This window comes from Orbicella faveolata, unplaced genomic scaffold, assembly GCF_042242905.1.
Source record: "Orbicella faveolata isolate gen_17 unplaced genomic scaffold, um_ofav_v1 contig_14, whole genome shotgun sequence".
NCBI classification, from domain to species: domain Eukaryota; kingdom Metazoa; phylum Cnidaria; class Anthozoa; order Scleractinia; family Merulinidae; genus Orbicella; species Orbicella faveolata.
Window position 1 is genome coordinate 20,807,501 of NW_028301541.1, and position 16,179 is coordinate 20,823,679.

Sequence of the window (16,179 nt, forward strand, 5' to 3'; positions counted from 1 at the left end):
TCATAGTCAGTTGTTTCCTAATATGGTCCTAGTTGAACCAAACTTTCCAAAGAAGTACATCAAAGGACTAAAGAGATATGGACACAAGCATATCACCAATGATACCACATTATTTACAGGTGAATGAGATCTTTGTTTCTCTGTTTGCAATACTTTGACACAGCTATTTCCGTTGCTTTAAAAGCCACCATAATTTTACTTAAAGGAGTTTCGCCACGGTTTGCTCATCTTGAAAAGTTTAGCCTAAATTTTTTCGAGTTCGTCGTTTGTAATCTGTGTTAATCTTCTCCAGCCTAAACCATCCTTGACTTATTACATGGTGTTTTTCTATCTTACTATACTATTATTTTCAGTGTTTCTTCAATTTAAAGGTAAACGTGGCCAAAATAGCTCAAAATACCGTGACTGAGCTCCTTTCGTTAAAAGCAACCGAAAGAGAGATAAAATAAAACAAGGTGGGGAAATTAATTTGGAAAACAGAGAGTTGCCCTTTGTGACGAAGTTTCAGTTTCCCGTTGAAATGTCTGAGTTAAGGTAGCACTAGTTTTACTGGATATTTTTAATCTATTTAGCAACCCCGAAGCAAATGATTGGTGTGGTTCGGCTTGTTGTAAGGGACGAGAACGGAGAGCTACTGGCACTAGCTGACCATCGCAAGGGAGGGCTTGTGGCAGGTTACCGCTGACCAAACATCTTTTGGTAAGTTGTGATTCATCTTATCCAAGTGAAACAAATGCACAAGCTTGATGAAAGTGCGGAGAGAGAGAGTAAAGGGTATGTTTAGTTGAGGTTAAGATGTATCTTGAGCTTCGTATAAACTCTTGTTAATTCTTAGGCTATCGTAGCTTGATTAATTAAGAATATAACACAAACAGCGGCGATAAACATTGTTTTAACCTAGATTGAGACTAGATCCAGACCTCCAATATTTACAATATATAGGTTTCAAAATTTGTAACGGTCACTTTTGAAAATGTATGTTGACTAGCATACGAAACGTCAATTTCTGTATTAAGATGCGTTGGAATACAATGTTTATCACCGCTGTTTGTGTTATATCCTGGCTTTTTTTCCCATTTCTACACCGGCATGGTGCCTGTGAGGTGTCTCGCATTAAAACACAATAGGGACCTTACGCACGGCAACGGCGAGGACGACGCCTGGTAAAAAAAAATGTATGTATTTTATTTTGGAATTTCGCATTTATTTGGAACTGTCTAGTGTGTCTGTCGGTATCAAAACTTGTCCCTACTGAATATGCTACGAATGCGTTCAATTCCAAATAGAAATGCGAAAAGTTAGCCGTTGTTGTTCACGTTCTCCTGACAACGCAGAATTTGGTCATTTCACGTTGCTGTTTTGCGGAGGACGGCAAAGACATGTACCAAGAATTATAATGCACTTGCACAGCCATTTATTTGCTTATTAAACCCTTTGTTTGGTGACGTTCTCGTCGTCGTTGCCGTTGCCGTCGTGTTTTGCGTAAGGTCCCTAATAGTAACAGCGGCAGGCCTGGAGCCCGGACCCCTCGATCCAGGTTCCAGAGCACTAACCATTTGGCCAACGTACAACGTATCACCCATTCTGCTTATGTTTCCAATGCTACTCTTAATGACTACTAAAAGATTGATTTCATTTCTTAATAACACATTTGTATAATTTTTCATTGAATGACCTCTTAAACATTCAATCCACAGATTCCTTTAATTCAGAAGAGAAAGAGAAACAAGCTCAAGAAAAAAATTAAGACATTAAGAAGTTTAGAATTTGAATTTTGTTTGCTCGAGCTAAGGCTAATTGTCCAAGTTATATTTAGAGTTTTAGTTTAATTTTATAATTAACATTTTTTCGTTAACAAAACGTCACTCGATTTGGGTGGGGGAATGAGTTTGCTATGTGAAATGGATGGGGTAATCGTCGGAAATTTTGAGAAGAACTCCCCTAAAAGATACCAGATTAGCGTTTTGTGAACTTATAGAAGGAACCAGTTGGTCTTCTCCCAACTTTAAGTAAGCAGTAAGCTAAAACATTCTAGAATTAAACCAGAACATGAATTTTAACCCCTTAAAAGGTACTGCGATGCCTCGTTCATTTTTGAATGTGATTCCCCTTGCAGAGCAATAACTAGACCAGGGCAACGCCCAACATATAAAGCTAAGGCAATACAAATGTTGTCATTATAAAGTTATCGCTGGAAGAACTACAGGGAAACTGGGGACTGCAAGTGCAATAGCCCATTTCCTGTTGCTTCAAGACCCTCAAGCCTCTCTATCAAAGCGAGGCTTGGTGCACAACCATTCATATGAAAATGAGTTAAATTTGCATGTGAATTTATCTCTCGTTCATATGAAAGGACTGGCACTAAGACTCGCTTTGAGAAAGAGGCTAAAGGTAATTCGGAAATGGCCTATTTTCATTCTTTTCACTTTATGTTATTCGATTTTCTATTCGATTGTCAGTAGAGTTGTATTCAATAAAGGTATGCTTAATTACAAGAACATCAAGCACTGTGTTTTTTTGTGTTACTGGTTGAGCAGACTATGAGTTACTTGACTTCCCCACAAGGATATAGAGTTTCTGTGGGCGAATCGTTGCTGACCCCGATGTATGCATTTTGAAAAGGTATGTCATGTAATCTTGCTAACGATCGGTGGTTCCATTGAACGAGATCAAGTAAATGTCGCTGAACACTTTGCCAACGACTTCTCGTCAGACTGGAGCGTCCACCGGCAGGCTACCAGAAGAAATAACGACATCAAGGGTTGGCATAAAGTTCTGAATCGTCGTGCGTGATTTGACAGGTTGGCCAAACGACGCAAAAATTTCACCGGCAAACTTTCAAGGTTAAGCTTTGCACGTGATTTACATACTCGCTTCCGATTGGTCCATAAACAATAGAACTGATTTGTCTTTCGTCATAGCTTGGACATGCACCTAACCGCGAAACCATCCCTTTAAAAGAAGCAAGCATTTTATGGTGAAGCTGATTTTCAAATGGCCATTGCTGAATTGCAACCTGGTAATGGTGTTGGAAGTAGCTGGAGGAGATGTTTACTCAAACATCTCCTGGCTATGTTAACCGTTTTGAGCGCTGTTGGTGTAACATTGTATGTCACTGGAGCAGGAAAATCTTTCACAAATTCTCTAGAACACTTAATCAAAGCTAAATGGCAAAAGTTAAGGTAAGTAAACTTTCTTATATGGCTGATAATTGGAGAATTTAGTTTAGTATATGAGTGCACGTGAACTCTGACACCCCGGCCAAAGGATCGCAACATGACAACGCAAATTTGACTACTTTCAAACTTGAGCAAATAACACCCAACATATGAAGACAGACTTTAATTTCACAACTGCTTAAGTTTTGTATAACTGCGATGATCAATCGTGTCTTTGTGTCTCTCTCTGCAGTCCAAATATATGATATTTCATATATTCACTTGTATCTTCATCATCTACGGGTATATTATGAACTCACAGCGTGACCAGACCCCGTTGGCTTGATAGCTCAGTTGGCAGAGCACTGCACCGGTATCGCAGAGGTCATGGGCTCGATTCCGTCCAAGCCTGAATTTTGTTTTCAGGTTTCAATTTCACAACTGCTTAAGTTCTGTATATAACTGCGATGATCAATCATGTCTTCATATCTTTCTCGGGCAGTTCAAATATATGATATTTCATATACTCACTTGTAACACCCAGCATGTCGCAACACGTCGCAACAGGGTGGCCAAACGCGCGCAACATGTTGCGCCCAACAATGTTGCGATATGTTGCGACGAAATGTTGCGATCGTTTGGCCGGGGCTTGGATAAATCCTTCAATTATGTCAGTTTATGGCCCGCTAAAAACCGTAATATAAACAAAATAACTCTATGAATTAATAAACTCGATGTTTATTGGCTGTACGTGTTCAGTGCATGCAGATTGACTTCCTCGCTTACGAGCGGACGGGAAATTAACTGCCATTGTGACCATAACAACGATAGCACGATGGAGCTTAAGTTTGGATTTCGTTAGAAGCTTATAGACTTTGCAATATGCTAAACGATTTCCCTACAGCGAACTTCTAGTTAGGGACGCTTCGTTACATTGACAGGTTCTTAACACCTGCTGACAGAATGATCCGAGAAGCGATATTTCAAATTACTGAATTCTGCCTAGCAGACTATCGTAAGGGAGGAGTCGCGCAGGCTACCGCTGATCAGTTCAAATTTAATTTGAGGCAAGTAGCTAGTGGTTAGTGTCAAAGGATCAAAAGCTTCGGACGTCTTGGGGTAATCTCCAGGTACCTTTGGAAAGCTTATTTAGAAATCTTAGGATGCTTCAGATAATCTTAAAAATTAATGTTTTCAGAAACAACAATAATCAGAGATCACAGTATTTCCCTTGTTTTTTGTTTGAACTTCTCGTAGTTTTCTGTTCTCTCAAATTCAATTGTTTTTCTCTCTCTCTTCTTGGCTGCTACTTTTCAACAACTCCTTTTTCCAACGCACTAAGGCAGTGACTTAAATTTCTCTGAGATCAGATAGTTAAAGGATTTTGACACCTACAAAATGACAACTAATAGCTAAGCTGTGTGACATCGCCTTAAGACGCATTCCTTTATGGAACAGGGTTAATACATCCAACTTGCAGAGGCCCATGTTAATCAATTGACTGATTCGTGCAATTTCTTATTTGAATGAATCACTGAATCTAATTGGAACATGTTCTAACGGCAGTTTCCATGTCTTGACCATTAACACAAATTGTAGTCGTTGCTGCATAGAAGTTAATCAAATCATGTATTTTGCATCAACAGATCCGCGAAAACGGGAAGTTTAAAGAGACAGAAAGACGAGTACCACCTTATAAGAACGTCAACCCAACAAGTGGTAGCACGATGAGCGCGGGAACAGAAAATTCTAGGATTTCATTTTCGATGTTCAAACCTTCCTGTATACCGGACTTTTTTTTTTCACCTACTTTTATTTGTTGTGCTTTCTTTGAATTCTTGGGGTTTGTAGAGATTTTCTTGGACTGACCCGCTAGCCTAAGATGAATCTGGTTTGTACGTGCATATGACTCTTCGTCTTATTTCGCCACTTATTTTGATAGTAGTAACTTTACATAACTGTTTTAAGATGTAGACAATTTTTAATTAACGCTTAATTTTTAAGGTGCTGAGAAAAAGTAAAAGATGTCTTTATGCTACCCATTGTCACTTCTTAGTAATTTTTATGAGTGAATTTTTAACAAATAGTAAACATTAAGTGTCATATGTTACTACCAGAAATAGCCGCCGCCTAATTAACGGAAACTTTCATTCAGAGAGCCAGAATTTGTGCTTGAAGAAAAATGCTATTTTCTAGAAATAACATGTTGGTGATTCAGGCAGGAGCGTTCTCAAATGAAAGTACTTCGTTTTCTGATTGGTCAGCGACCTGCTTGCGAATAAGATTGCATTTCAAGAAAGGCACTAGCCTGCCTAGCTGGTGGGAATCGCGAGTGAGTGATTGTTGGTGGCGAGGGCACCATTTTATTCCCGCCAAAACAAATGCACTCGCGCCCCAATACCGCTAGCTACGCAGGTTAGACGGCTAACTCCAAAATGAACGGCCATTTCAACTCAAATAGAGTTAATCTGTTAAGGGGATTTGAATACTTATTATGTAATTAACCTATTGAGCCCTTAATTAAAGTGAAAATCCCTGGGATATTTAGGAAGAAGGGGAAGTAGACCAGAGGCTTTGAGGGGAAAACAAAAGTACAACAAGCGTTCACGAGATGCTGCAGCAAATATCTACTCTAGATGTTTGATTGTGTCGTAAAAGTTGAACTATTAGAGTAACAGTATGAACCAAACTAACCAAAGCCTCACAATACTAAATCTGTCTTCAGCTTTTCGTACTAACTCTTCCCTTCCTAAGACTGTCAATCAATTAATTTTTATTTACACTACCAATTTATTAGCAAATTAAGTAACGGGTTAGAGAAATCATTGACTCGGAAACATTCTCATGATTGACCATCAAATTCTCTCAACCGATGTCATAAAGATGTATAGCAACTGATAGAGAGAATTTCTATTTCGAGCTTGTGTGTGAAACAGACCGCAGCTGGTAACGGAATTGCAATACCTGTAAATTTAAAAGCCTCTTAACTATATCAATTATTAAACATTTGCTGAAAAAAGGTGCCCTTCACCTTCTTGATCAGCTCGGTTTAAAGATTGCCTCGCCTGTTGTTTTCTCGATCACGCAAGCTTTGCTTTTTAAATGACGGACTCTGATTACTCTAACGGCGGGAAATCTCGCTGGCTGAGTTGGAGAGGGAGACTGGCCCTACTGACCGTGTTGGTCGCTGTGGGAGGCGTGATTCACTTCACTAAAGCTGGAGAAAAGATTCACAACGATTTTAATGAATTAATCCACGGTCTCTTTCGCGGGGCAAGGTATGAGTTAAATAATTTTATGAACATCTTTGGTGTTAGTTGCTTTATCTTTAGTTTTGGACTAAGAACTACTTAATGCATTTCTATTTTAACTTCCTTATTATACTTATAAAAATTTCTTTTACATTCGAAAATCAACATGGAAATTTACAAGGGTACAATTTTTTCGAAAAGACTACTAATATTGAGCTTAATACGGAAGTTTTGATTCTAAAACATAAACATACGTTGTTTATTTTAAATTAACGGCTATGTTTGACGCGCGTTGCGTGTCACGTGACTTATCTAATCTGACCAGGATGTGTTATTCATTAACTATTGTGGTATGTGACCTGGAAAAGCTCAGTTTTGAAGTCAGACTGCGAAGTCCTTTAACGTGGTACCAAAACTGTCTCACAGACACCTTCAAGCTTGTACCTCAGACAGAAAGTAAAGGTTTTACCTATACTGCGTATTAAGATAGTGCATTTTTTCCAGACAGCTTACGTTGAAGCCTACGGATCCTCTCAAGTTTAAGACCGCGGCCGTTGCAGCAGATTACAAAACGTGTTCAGAATATGGCGTTAAAATTTTACGAGATCAAAACGGGAACGCAGTTGACGCCGCCATTGCCACCGCTCTGTGTGTTGGTGTGGTGAACGCGCATTCAGCTGGGATAGGCGGAGGAGGGTTCATGATTGTTTATGACAGCAAAACAGGTATGATGTAACCACGTGTGCGATGTATATAAAGCCCTGTCCACACTACCGCGGAGAAATTTGAAAACGCAGCTTTATTTCCACGGTTAGGCTTACCGTCCACACTTATCCGTCACGGGAAACGGAGCTTTTGGAAAACGCTCTTCAAACAGGAAGAATTTCAAAACGCCGGCTTTGCGTTTTAGTGTGGACGAAAAAACATTTCGAAAACGGAGCTTTCCGAAAACGATGACATCACAGTAATCGTTTGGTTTCCTTGTCCGCCAGTTTTCCTCAACACAAATCCAAAATGACCGGTGATTATTGCGTTTTCAAATTTCTCCCAAGAAGTGTGGAGGGAAAACATTTGATGCGTTTTCAGAGTGAAAACGCTGTTTTCAAATTTCTCCGGCGTAGTGTGGGCGCGCCCTTAGTTTAAAGGCCAGTCCCCATGGAAGAGTTTAAGCCCTTGCTGTACTTTTGGCCGCCAGCTTTCATGAGCTCTCATCAAATTCAAAGCCAAGTGAGTCAACGAGAGTTTTGGCTCGGTTAACAAGCGGCTTAGTAATATTAACTCAAGGGCTCTGGCAGTTCGTTGGACTGCGTTTTGATAGTAGTCAATGGGAGTGAAGAAAACCCACATCCAACTGTCATGCCTTAGCTTTAATTTCGTCGAGTTTCGTTAGCAGTGAAGATTTTTCCGTGCGAATGACGGTTGTTTTGAGATCATGCGCGGCAAAACAGGTTCATGGCAAAATATTGGGGGAAAAAGGCGTTTTCGTTTGCCTCTAAATTTCGAAATTTCTATATTGGGAATTGCAAACATCCGACGAAGAGGTAAAAAGGCTGTATTTCAGGTTTTTGGGTGAAGTTTACTTCGACTTTTTGGTAAATTGAGTTACAATCGCCCTTCCCGGATTTTTTCTTTCGGAGGGGGCCGCTGTAACTTAACACAACCTACTTTTGGGGAGTAAATGTTAGTTTGTCAAATGGTACATTTGAAAAAGTAGAGTAGACAACTTCTTTTACAACATGGATAACGCTGCCTACATTTGACGAGTTCCTTTGGCAATTTTGCAGGCAACAGGAGTGTGATAAATTTCAGAGAGGCCGTTGCCGCACGTGAAAAAGCTGAGACAGCGGAGGAGATTCAACATCTTCTGGCGAAGTTCACGGAAAGAGGTGAGGTACTTTAAAAATCACAATGAGCAGATCAGTCACCGATCAGCTCTGCACTGAATCAACTGTTAATCAACTGTTAATCTGTTAAATGTTTACCAAAGGTGTCGTATTAGTTTTTTTAAGATTGATGAAGATCCTTTGAGAACTTTAGAAGATTCGGAAAAAGACCCTTTATTGTCTTTTGATGGTAGAGTGGTTTTCATTTGAGTGTCGAAAAGTAATTGGCTTTACCTCACTACGCTACACGATTGGCTTAAAAAACTCGCGCCACTTTTTCGCCCAATCAGAAGTAAAACAAAAACCAATCGTGACGCGCTCGCGCACGTTTTCCCGCGCTTCGCGTCAGCTACTTGTACGTAGTTCGAGTTTTGATTGGTTCATTCGATTGTCTGTGTCTTTTGTGATTGGTCAGAGTGACTACTTTGGCTTTGGTTTTACGACACTCAATCAATTAAAAACCGCTACAACACGATCGCTTGGTTTCATTATAATGGCATGTTGTTTCTTTTTATCAGAAGAAATGGCATGTTTCTCTTTTAAGGTATGCATCATAAACCTTTGTGTGTTCAGACGTCCAGAATTTACAACATAGAAAGCCAAATTTAATCGTAAGTTCGCTGACGTGCATTTTCGTGCGATTGGCGCTGGTAAAAATTTTTCCCGCGCTTAAACAGATTACAATATTTAGAGAGCAAGCCACATCAGCCTAAGCCGGTTTTCATTCGGGTCCTCTATCTGGTCAAACTGGAATTTAGAATGCTGGTTTTTGTGGAGGGTGGAAAACAGGAGAACACGGAGTAAAACCCTCGGAGCATGGCGAGAATTAACCAGCAACAAACTCAACCCACGTATGACGCCGGGTCGGAATTGAACCCGGGCCACATTGGTGGGAGGCGAGCACTCTCACCACTGAGCCATCCCTGTTTCCCGAATACTGGGTGCTGCAAGTGTTCTGATTATCTCATCCTCAGTTTGGATTTCTTGTTTCAGATCAAAAAACTGGAAATTCAGGAGAAGGAGAATTCTTAGGCGTGCCTGGTGAGCTGCGTGGATTTGAAGCGGCGTGGAAAAAATATGGCCGGCTACCCTGGAAAGACTTGTTTCAACCTGCTATTGAGATCGCTACGAAAGGATTCCCAGCCACTCCCGCGTTAGAATTGGCAGTTTCACTTAATCAGCGAATTATTAATAACGACCCTGGATTAAGGTGAGTGGAACAGCCCTGACATAATTAACAATAGCTCCAGTGATAAGTTATTGTTCATTTTTGTCGACGTGTTATATCTGTGCAATACTTCTAGTTTTGCTGTCCATCTGTTTGACTGTCTATCTGCCTATCTGTATGACTGTCTGACTGATTTACTGACTGTGTGACTGTCGGAATGATGCATATGACTAGCTGTCTTTCTGAATGACCAGCTGTTTGACTGTATGACTGGTAACTGTCTGTCTGTCTGTCATGTCTGTCTTCCTGTCTGTCCAACTGTCTGTCTTTATGTCTAACGTTACTTTAGATCAATAGTTGTTCATGATCACAAGCTTTCCTTAACCTATTCATTTACATTGTTGCCCTTTTCAGCGAATTGCTCAAGCCGAACGGCCGGTTTATCAAAAAGGGCGACCCAATCAAACGGACAAAATATGGAAAAACTCTTCAAAAGATTGCTGAGGCTGGTGCAGATGAGTTTTATGGCGGAAAAATGGCAAAGCAGGTACAGTTCTTGTTAGTTATGTGTATAGATTACAAGCCTCGCTGCAATTGGTTGAAATGCCTCAATGTATACTTTGCCGCCCTATGGAACACTGTCTCAGTGACCAAACCATCCTTAGTCTAGCGTGACATATAAACGGTCTTGTCCTTTATCATGTCGTGGCGCATGACATTAGCGTGACGTATAATTTTCTCTTGTGTTCAGGTTATCAAAGACTTCAAATCGATTCATTCGAAGATTACCCTGCAAGACTTGAAAGATTACAAAGCCGTTGAAGTGATACCACTGGAAGCCTCCCTCCCTGGGGTAAAAGGATACAAAATTCTGACCACCCCACCCCCTGCAGGAGGTGCAGCCTTGATAAACATCTTAAACATTCTAAATGGTGAGCGTAATTAACGGGCGTTACGAAGCTATGATACAGTTACATGGGGAACACTAACTACAGTTTGTGTAGAAATGGGAAAAAACTAGGAGTATTCTACACCTGTAGGATTGGATGTTAGTCAATCTGAGGATTGATAAAAAAGTTACAGCTTAAACAAAAGTGATACTTAAACAATTCTTCGTGATACGCAGGGAGAAATTTATTGCCTTTTGTCCTATGTGTTTGCGCGTACAGGGTTTAATTTCAGTGCAGATGACATGAGGGAGCGACCTATTCTAACGTATCACCGCATGATTGAAGCGTTCAACTTTGTAGCTGCTAAAGAGACGTACCTCGCGGATCCCAGGTTCAGTGATAAGACTGATGAGGTAGGAAACACCTTTTAAGTTACAAGATAACGTTTCACAAGACAAGGTCCCCTACCGGCCCATTCCTCAGTCCCTCGGTTTTCGTGGCACGAAGCGACTTACATTGTTGCTATTCCCCCACCCCTCCCAGGATAGAATGCCACTCCAATGCAGGTCATCTCCCAATTTTTGTGAGATTGCCTTGACGCTTTCCCCACCACCTATTCGAATGTTCTTTTCCACGCAACTTTGCAATGTTGTTACAAAATGTCCAAGTATTGATTATCAGCGTGCTCGAGAAACTTGCAAATTCAATTAAGCCGTTACTTGCGGAGCAAGCGTGGTTTCCAAGAACACTCGAACCGGTAGTTTTCGTTCGCTTTTTACACACTGCGGACCTTTTTATTTAGTTGCTGTAAACACACTTACATATTGCAGACCTATTTTTCTTTCGAGGCAGGTTGTCAAGGACATGTTAGATCCTCACAAAGGCGAGGAGCTGCGCAAGTTAATAGATGACAAAACTCACCCATGTGACTACTATGGTCCAATAAATTATCATATTGATGTTACAGATGGTACAATCCACTTGTCTGTCCTTGACAAAGACGGCAATGCTGCTGCCATAACAACATCAATAAACAAATAGTAAGTGGTAGCATTTTTACCTTTTACCCTCTCCCTTTCCAGAAAGACCTAAGAATCAGATTCGACAATATGATTTTGATATTTGCCATGAATGAATTCACAGATTTAAAAGTTAAAACCGCTTTATGAACTAGACAGTACTGCTCGATAGCTTTCATTTGAATCGTTACACACTAGGGTTTCATTCACAGAATTAAAAGTTACAGCCAACCTACATAGCATAATAAAAAGTGCCACACGAAAGCACTGCCCAATAGCTTTCGTTTGAATGGTCAGTTTACATACTAGGATTTATCTACACACTGGATCCAACTTGCAGGGCATACTAAACAGCCCTGCGTAAAGATAGTGCTCGATAGCTGTCATAGCTTTCATTTGAATGGTCATACACTAGAATTAAAAGTTACGAAGGACAAATTGACTTTCCCTCTTGAGTTGAATAGTCAAAACTGTGGCTCCGTCCGCAGATAAAAGCAAGAACGTAACGACCTTTCACTTGTGCTTTGACATCGTATTTCTTGTTACAGATAAAAGACAGACTTTTACAATTGATTTGAAGAAAAATATTGCTGTTTTGTTTCGCAGTTTTGGTGCCAAATTCCGCAGCAAAGAGCTTGGAATAGTCTACAACGATCAACTCTTAGATGCCGTTAACATGTGGGTCACTGAATATCATTTGGAGCCCGATTCCTTCATTCCGCGCAAGCGGCCCTTGTCAATGGCTTCACCTTCCATCATCCTGGATGAAGCTGGGAATGTCAAAATGGTTTTCGGAGCCGCTGGAGGAAAATACATTGCAACTACTTTGGCACAGGTAAATAAATAGCCATACTCCTTCCTGGTCATAGGTAAATAAAAGACTCGAGAAATAGGCCTGCTTAGAAGTTAAGTTGTGGTTGGGGTATCCGACTGTGGCCATATGGCTCTGAAAAATGTGTTTTTCAGTCATGTTTAGAGGCTGAAAAACTTGCTTTTGTTAAGTGTAAAGAGGATACTTTTTTCTTGTTATAGGCCCGTGGAAACTTTCACCTAGCTATTGCCAACTCAGTTCCTTGTCTGTTCTTATATTCCTCAGGTATTGATGAATTATTTCTGGTTTGGAGACAATCTGAAGGACGCTGTATCTAAGCCTCGTCTTCATAGTCAGTTGTTTCCTAATATGGTCCTAGTTGAACCAAACTTTCCAAAGAAGTACATCAAAGGACTAAAGAGATATGGACACAAGTACATCACAAATGATACCACATTATTTACAGGTGAATGAGACCTTTGTTTCTCTGTTTGCAATTACTTTGACACAACTATTTCCGTTGCTTTAAAAGCCACCATAATTTTACTTAAAGGAGTTTCGCCACGGTTTGCTCATCTTGAAAAGTTTAGCCTAAATTTTTTCGAGTTCGTCGTTTGTAATCTGTGTTAATCTTCTCCAGCCTAAACCATCCTTGATCCTTTATGGCTTATTACATGGTGTTTTTCTATCTTACTATACTATTATTTTCAGTGTTTCTTCAATTTAAAGATAATTTTGCACGTGGCCAAAATAGCTCAAAATACCGTGACTGAGCTCCTTTCGTTAAAAGCAACCGAAAGATAGATCAAATAAAACAAGGTGGGGAAATTAATATGGAAAACAGAGAGTTGCCCTTTGTGACGAAGTTTCAGTTTCCCGTTGAAATGTCTGAGTTAAGGTAGCACTGGTTTTACTGGATATTTTTAATCTATTTAGCAACCCCGAAGCAAATGATTGGTGTGGTTCAGCTTGTTGTAAGGGACGAAAACGGAGAGCTACTGGCACTAGCTGACCATCGCAAGGGAGGGCTTGTGGCAGGTTACCGCTGACCAAACATCTTTTGGTAAGTTGTGATTCATCTTATCCAAGTGAAACAAATGCACAAGCTTGATGAAAGTGCAGAGAGGAAGAGATTAAAGGGTATGTTAAGTTAAGGTTGAGATATATCTTGAGCTTCGTATAAACTCTTGTTAATTCTTAGGCTATCGTAGCTTGATTAATTAAGAATATAACACAAACAGCGGCGATAAACATTGTTTTAACCTAGATTGAGACTAGATCCAGACCTCCAATATTTACGATATATAGGTTTCAAAATTTGTAACGGTCACTTTTGAAAATGTATGTTGACTAGCATACGAAACGTCAATTTCTGTATTAAGATGCGTTGGAATACGTTGTTTGTGTTATATCCTGGCTTTTTTTCCCATTTCTACACCGGCATGGTGCCTGTGGTGTCTCGCACTAAAACACAATAAGGACCTTACGCATATACGACGGCGACGGTGAGGACGACGCCTGGTAAAAAATGTATTTCTATTTTATTTTGGAATTTCGCATTTATTTGGAACTATCTAGTGTGCCTGTCGGAATCAAAACTTGTCCCTACTGAATATGCTACGAATGCGTTCAATTCCAAATAGAAATACGAAAAATTAGCCGTTGTGGTTCACGTTCTCCCGACAACGCAGAATTTGGTCATTTCACGTTGCTGTTTTGCAGAGGACGGCAAAGACATGTACCAAGAATTATAATGCACTTGCACAGCCATTTATTTGCTTATTAAACCCTTTGTTTGGTGACGTTCTCGTTGTCGTTGCCGTTGCCGTTGCCGTCGTGTTTTGCGGAAGGTCCCTAATAGTAACAGCGGGCAGGCCTGGAGCCCAAACCCCTCGATCCAGGTTCCAGAGCACTAACCATTCGGCCAACGTACAACGTATCACTGGCCACTCTGCTTATGTTTCCAATGCTACTCTTAATGACTACTAAAATATTGATTTCATTTCTTAATAACACATTTGTATAATTTTTCATTGAATGACCTCTTAAACATTCAATCCACAGATTCCTTTAATTCAGAAGAGAAAGAGAAACAAGCTCAAGAAAAAAATTAAGACATTAAGAAGTTTAGAATTTGAATTTTGTTTGCTCGAGCTAAGGCTAATTGTCCAAGTTATATTAAGAGTTTTAGTTTAATTTTAGAATTAACATTTTTTTCGTTAACAAAACGTCACTCGATTTGGGCGGGGGCATTGGGTTTGCTATGTAAAATTGATGGGCTGATCGTCGGAAATTTTGAGAAGAACTCCCCTAAAAGATACCAGATTAGCGTTTTGTGAGCTTTAAACCATACAAGGTACCGGTATAATTGCTAAGTAAACAGTAAGCTAAAACATTCTAGAATTAAACCAGATCATGAATTTTAACGTCTTAAAAGGTACTGCGATGCCCCGTTCACTATTGAATGCGATTTCCCTTGGAGAGCAATAACTAGACCAGGGTAATGCCCAAAATATAAAGCTAGGGCAATACAATTCTTGTCATTATAAAGTTATCGCTGGACGAACTACATGGAAGCTGGGGACTGCAGGTACAATAGCCCTTTGCCTGATGCCTCAAGACCCTCAAGCCTCTCTATCAAAGCGAGGCCTGGTGCACAACCATTCATATTAGAATGAGTTAAATTTGCATGTGAATTTATCTCTCGTTCATATGAAAGGATTGGCACTCGCTTTGAGAAAGAGGCTAAAGGTAATTCGATTTTCTATTCGATTGTCAGCAGAGTTGTATTCAATAAAGGCATGCTTAATTACAAGAACATCAAGCAGTGTGTTTTTTTGTGTGACTGGTTGAGCAGACTATGAGTTACTTGACTTCCCCACAAGGATATAGAGTTTCTATGGGCGAATCGTTGCTGACCCCGGTGTATGTATTTTGAAAAGGTGTGTTTTGTAATCTTGCTAACGATCGATAGTTCCATTGAACGAGATCAAGTAAAAATCGCTGAACACTTTGCCAACGACTTCTCTTCAGACTGGAGCGTCCACCGGCAGGCTACCAGAAGAAATAGCGACATAAAGGGTTGCATAATGTTCTGAATCGTCGTGCGAGTGGGCAGTGCGTATTATCTCTGTTGGCTGAACACAGTTTTTGATACCTGTGTTTCATTTACCTTTTTCTCTCAAACCCTTGATCCCTCAGTCGTCAAAAATGGCAGCAAGCAAGTTAACAACACAAACTTTGGTTTTTTGATGGTTAAGCTGACGTATGTGTCGTTTCCATGGCAACATGAGTAAATATAAACAGGCCTTTAAAATCGGTTTTGTTTATTTGTAGAAAATCTAGTCATTAGATTTTCCTTATAATTTGCACGCAACAAGCTTGTAACGATTCTCACAAGTTGACACCATTTCGCTAATAATTTAACAGAGAGATCTTTAATTATCCCTTGTTGAAGGTTCACTGGAATATCGAGAATTTCCTTTGTTAAAGTTCAATTCTTTTCAGTAGTCCAGTTACTTATTTCCTAAAATATTTTCGTGCCAAATTTCGTGAAATTCTAATGAGTGGTTCTCGAGAAATAAGCGTATTTCCAAGAGTGCAATTTTTCATTCAATCGCAATTTTTTGACTTACTGCGCATGCGCTGCATTTAACTGGGTTTTTTCGGTGACAAAAAAAAAGCTGAGAATTGCTGGGTTCTTTGCATCATTACCTTTTCTAACATATCGTTGTAATAAAAGACTAAAGCCATCAATACACTGCGTTCAATTATAGAGAAAAATAGCACAGATAGTGCGGGTGTTGAATAAATAAAATGATCGCTCTATTGACGGCATGTTTGTTTTTTGCAATCCTTGTGCGCGCGCTGAATTGCATCAGCAAAAGCGCGCGCGAAAACTGTGTTCGGCCACCTTAATCGAGCGTTAACGCAAAAGCTTTATTTATGACCTTGGACGTTCGCGGATCGACTTCATACGTGGGCAAACTGGTCGTTGGC

General features: G+C 40.0%; 1 protein-coding gene and 1 pseudogene across 2 annotated transcripts in view; both read left to right on the forward strand.

Moving 5' to 3' along the window:
* LOC149114470 (glutathione hydrolase 1 proenzyme-like) overlaps positions 1–2,498 on the forward strand; it is a 10,247-nt pseudogene extending 7,749 nt beyond the window's left edge. Inside the window, exons 10-12 of the transcript XR_016206476.1 lie at positions 1–119; positions 573–699; positions 1,698–2,498. The exon at positions 1–119 is cut by the window's left edge and continues 62 nt beyond it. The product of XR_016206476.1 is annotated as a glutathione hydrolase 1 proenzyme-like (transcript). The remainder of the gene's footprint in view (positions 120–572; positions 700–1,697) is intronic.
* Positions 2,499–6,176: 3,678 nt separating this feature from the next.
* On the forward strand, positions 6,177–14,998 carry LOC110043782 (glutathione hydrolase 1 proenzyme-like). Its single transcript, XM_089287011.1, has 12 exons — positions 6,177–6,436; positions 6,914–7,134; positions 8,194–8,295; positions 9,286–9,502; positions 9,875–10,007; positions 10,212–10,392; positions 10,630–10,763; positions 11,203–11,390; positions 11,976–12,204; positions 12,466–12,646; positions 13,117–13,243; positions 14,245–14,998. The coding sequence occupies exons 1-11, from the start codon at positions 6,261–6,263 to the stop codon at positions 13,227–13,229; spliced, it is 1,875 nt and encodes a 624-aa protein (XP_089143137.1). The 5' UTR covers positions 6,177–6,260; the 3' UTR covers positions 13,230–13,243; positions 14,245–14,998.
* The last annotated feature ends 1,181 nt before the right edge of the window (positions 14,999–16,179 follow it).

What these genes read in the sequence shown, in the direction of transcription:
- LOC110043782 (XM_089287011.1), top strand. Translation starts at nt 6,261, where the DNA reads ATGACGGACTCTGATTACTCTAACGGCGGGAAATCTCGCTGGCTGAGT. An exon ending in AATAACGACCCTGGATTAAG is followed by an intron (nt 9,503 to 9,874) that starts GTGAGTGGAACA and finishes TGCCCTTTTCAG; the next exon opens with CGAATTGCTCAAGCCGAACG. An exon ending in TGATACCACATTATTTACAG is followed by an intron (nt 12,647 to 13,116) that starts GTGAATGAGACC and finishes TAATCTATTTAG; the next exon opens with CAACCCCGAAGCAAATGATT.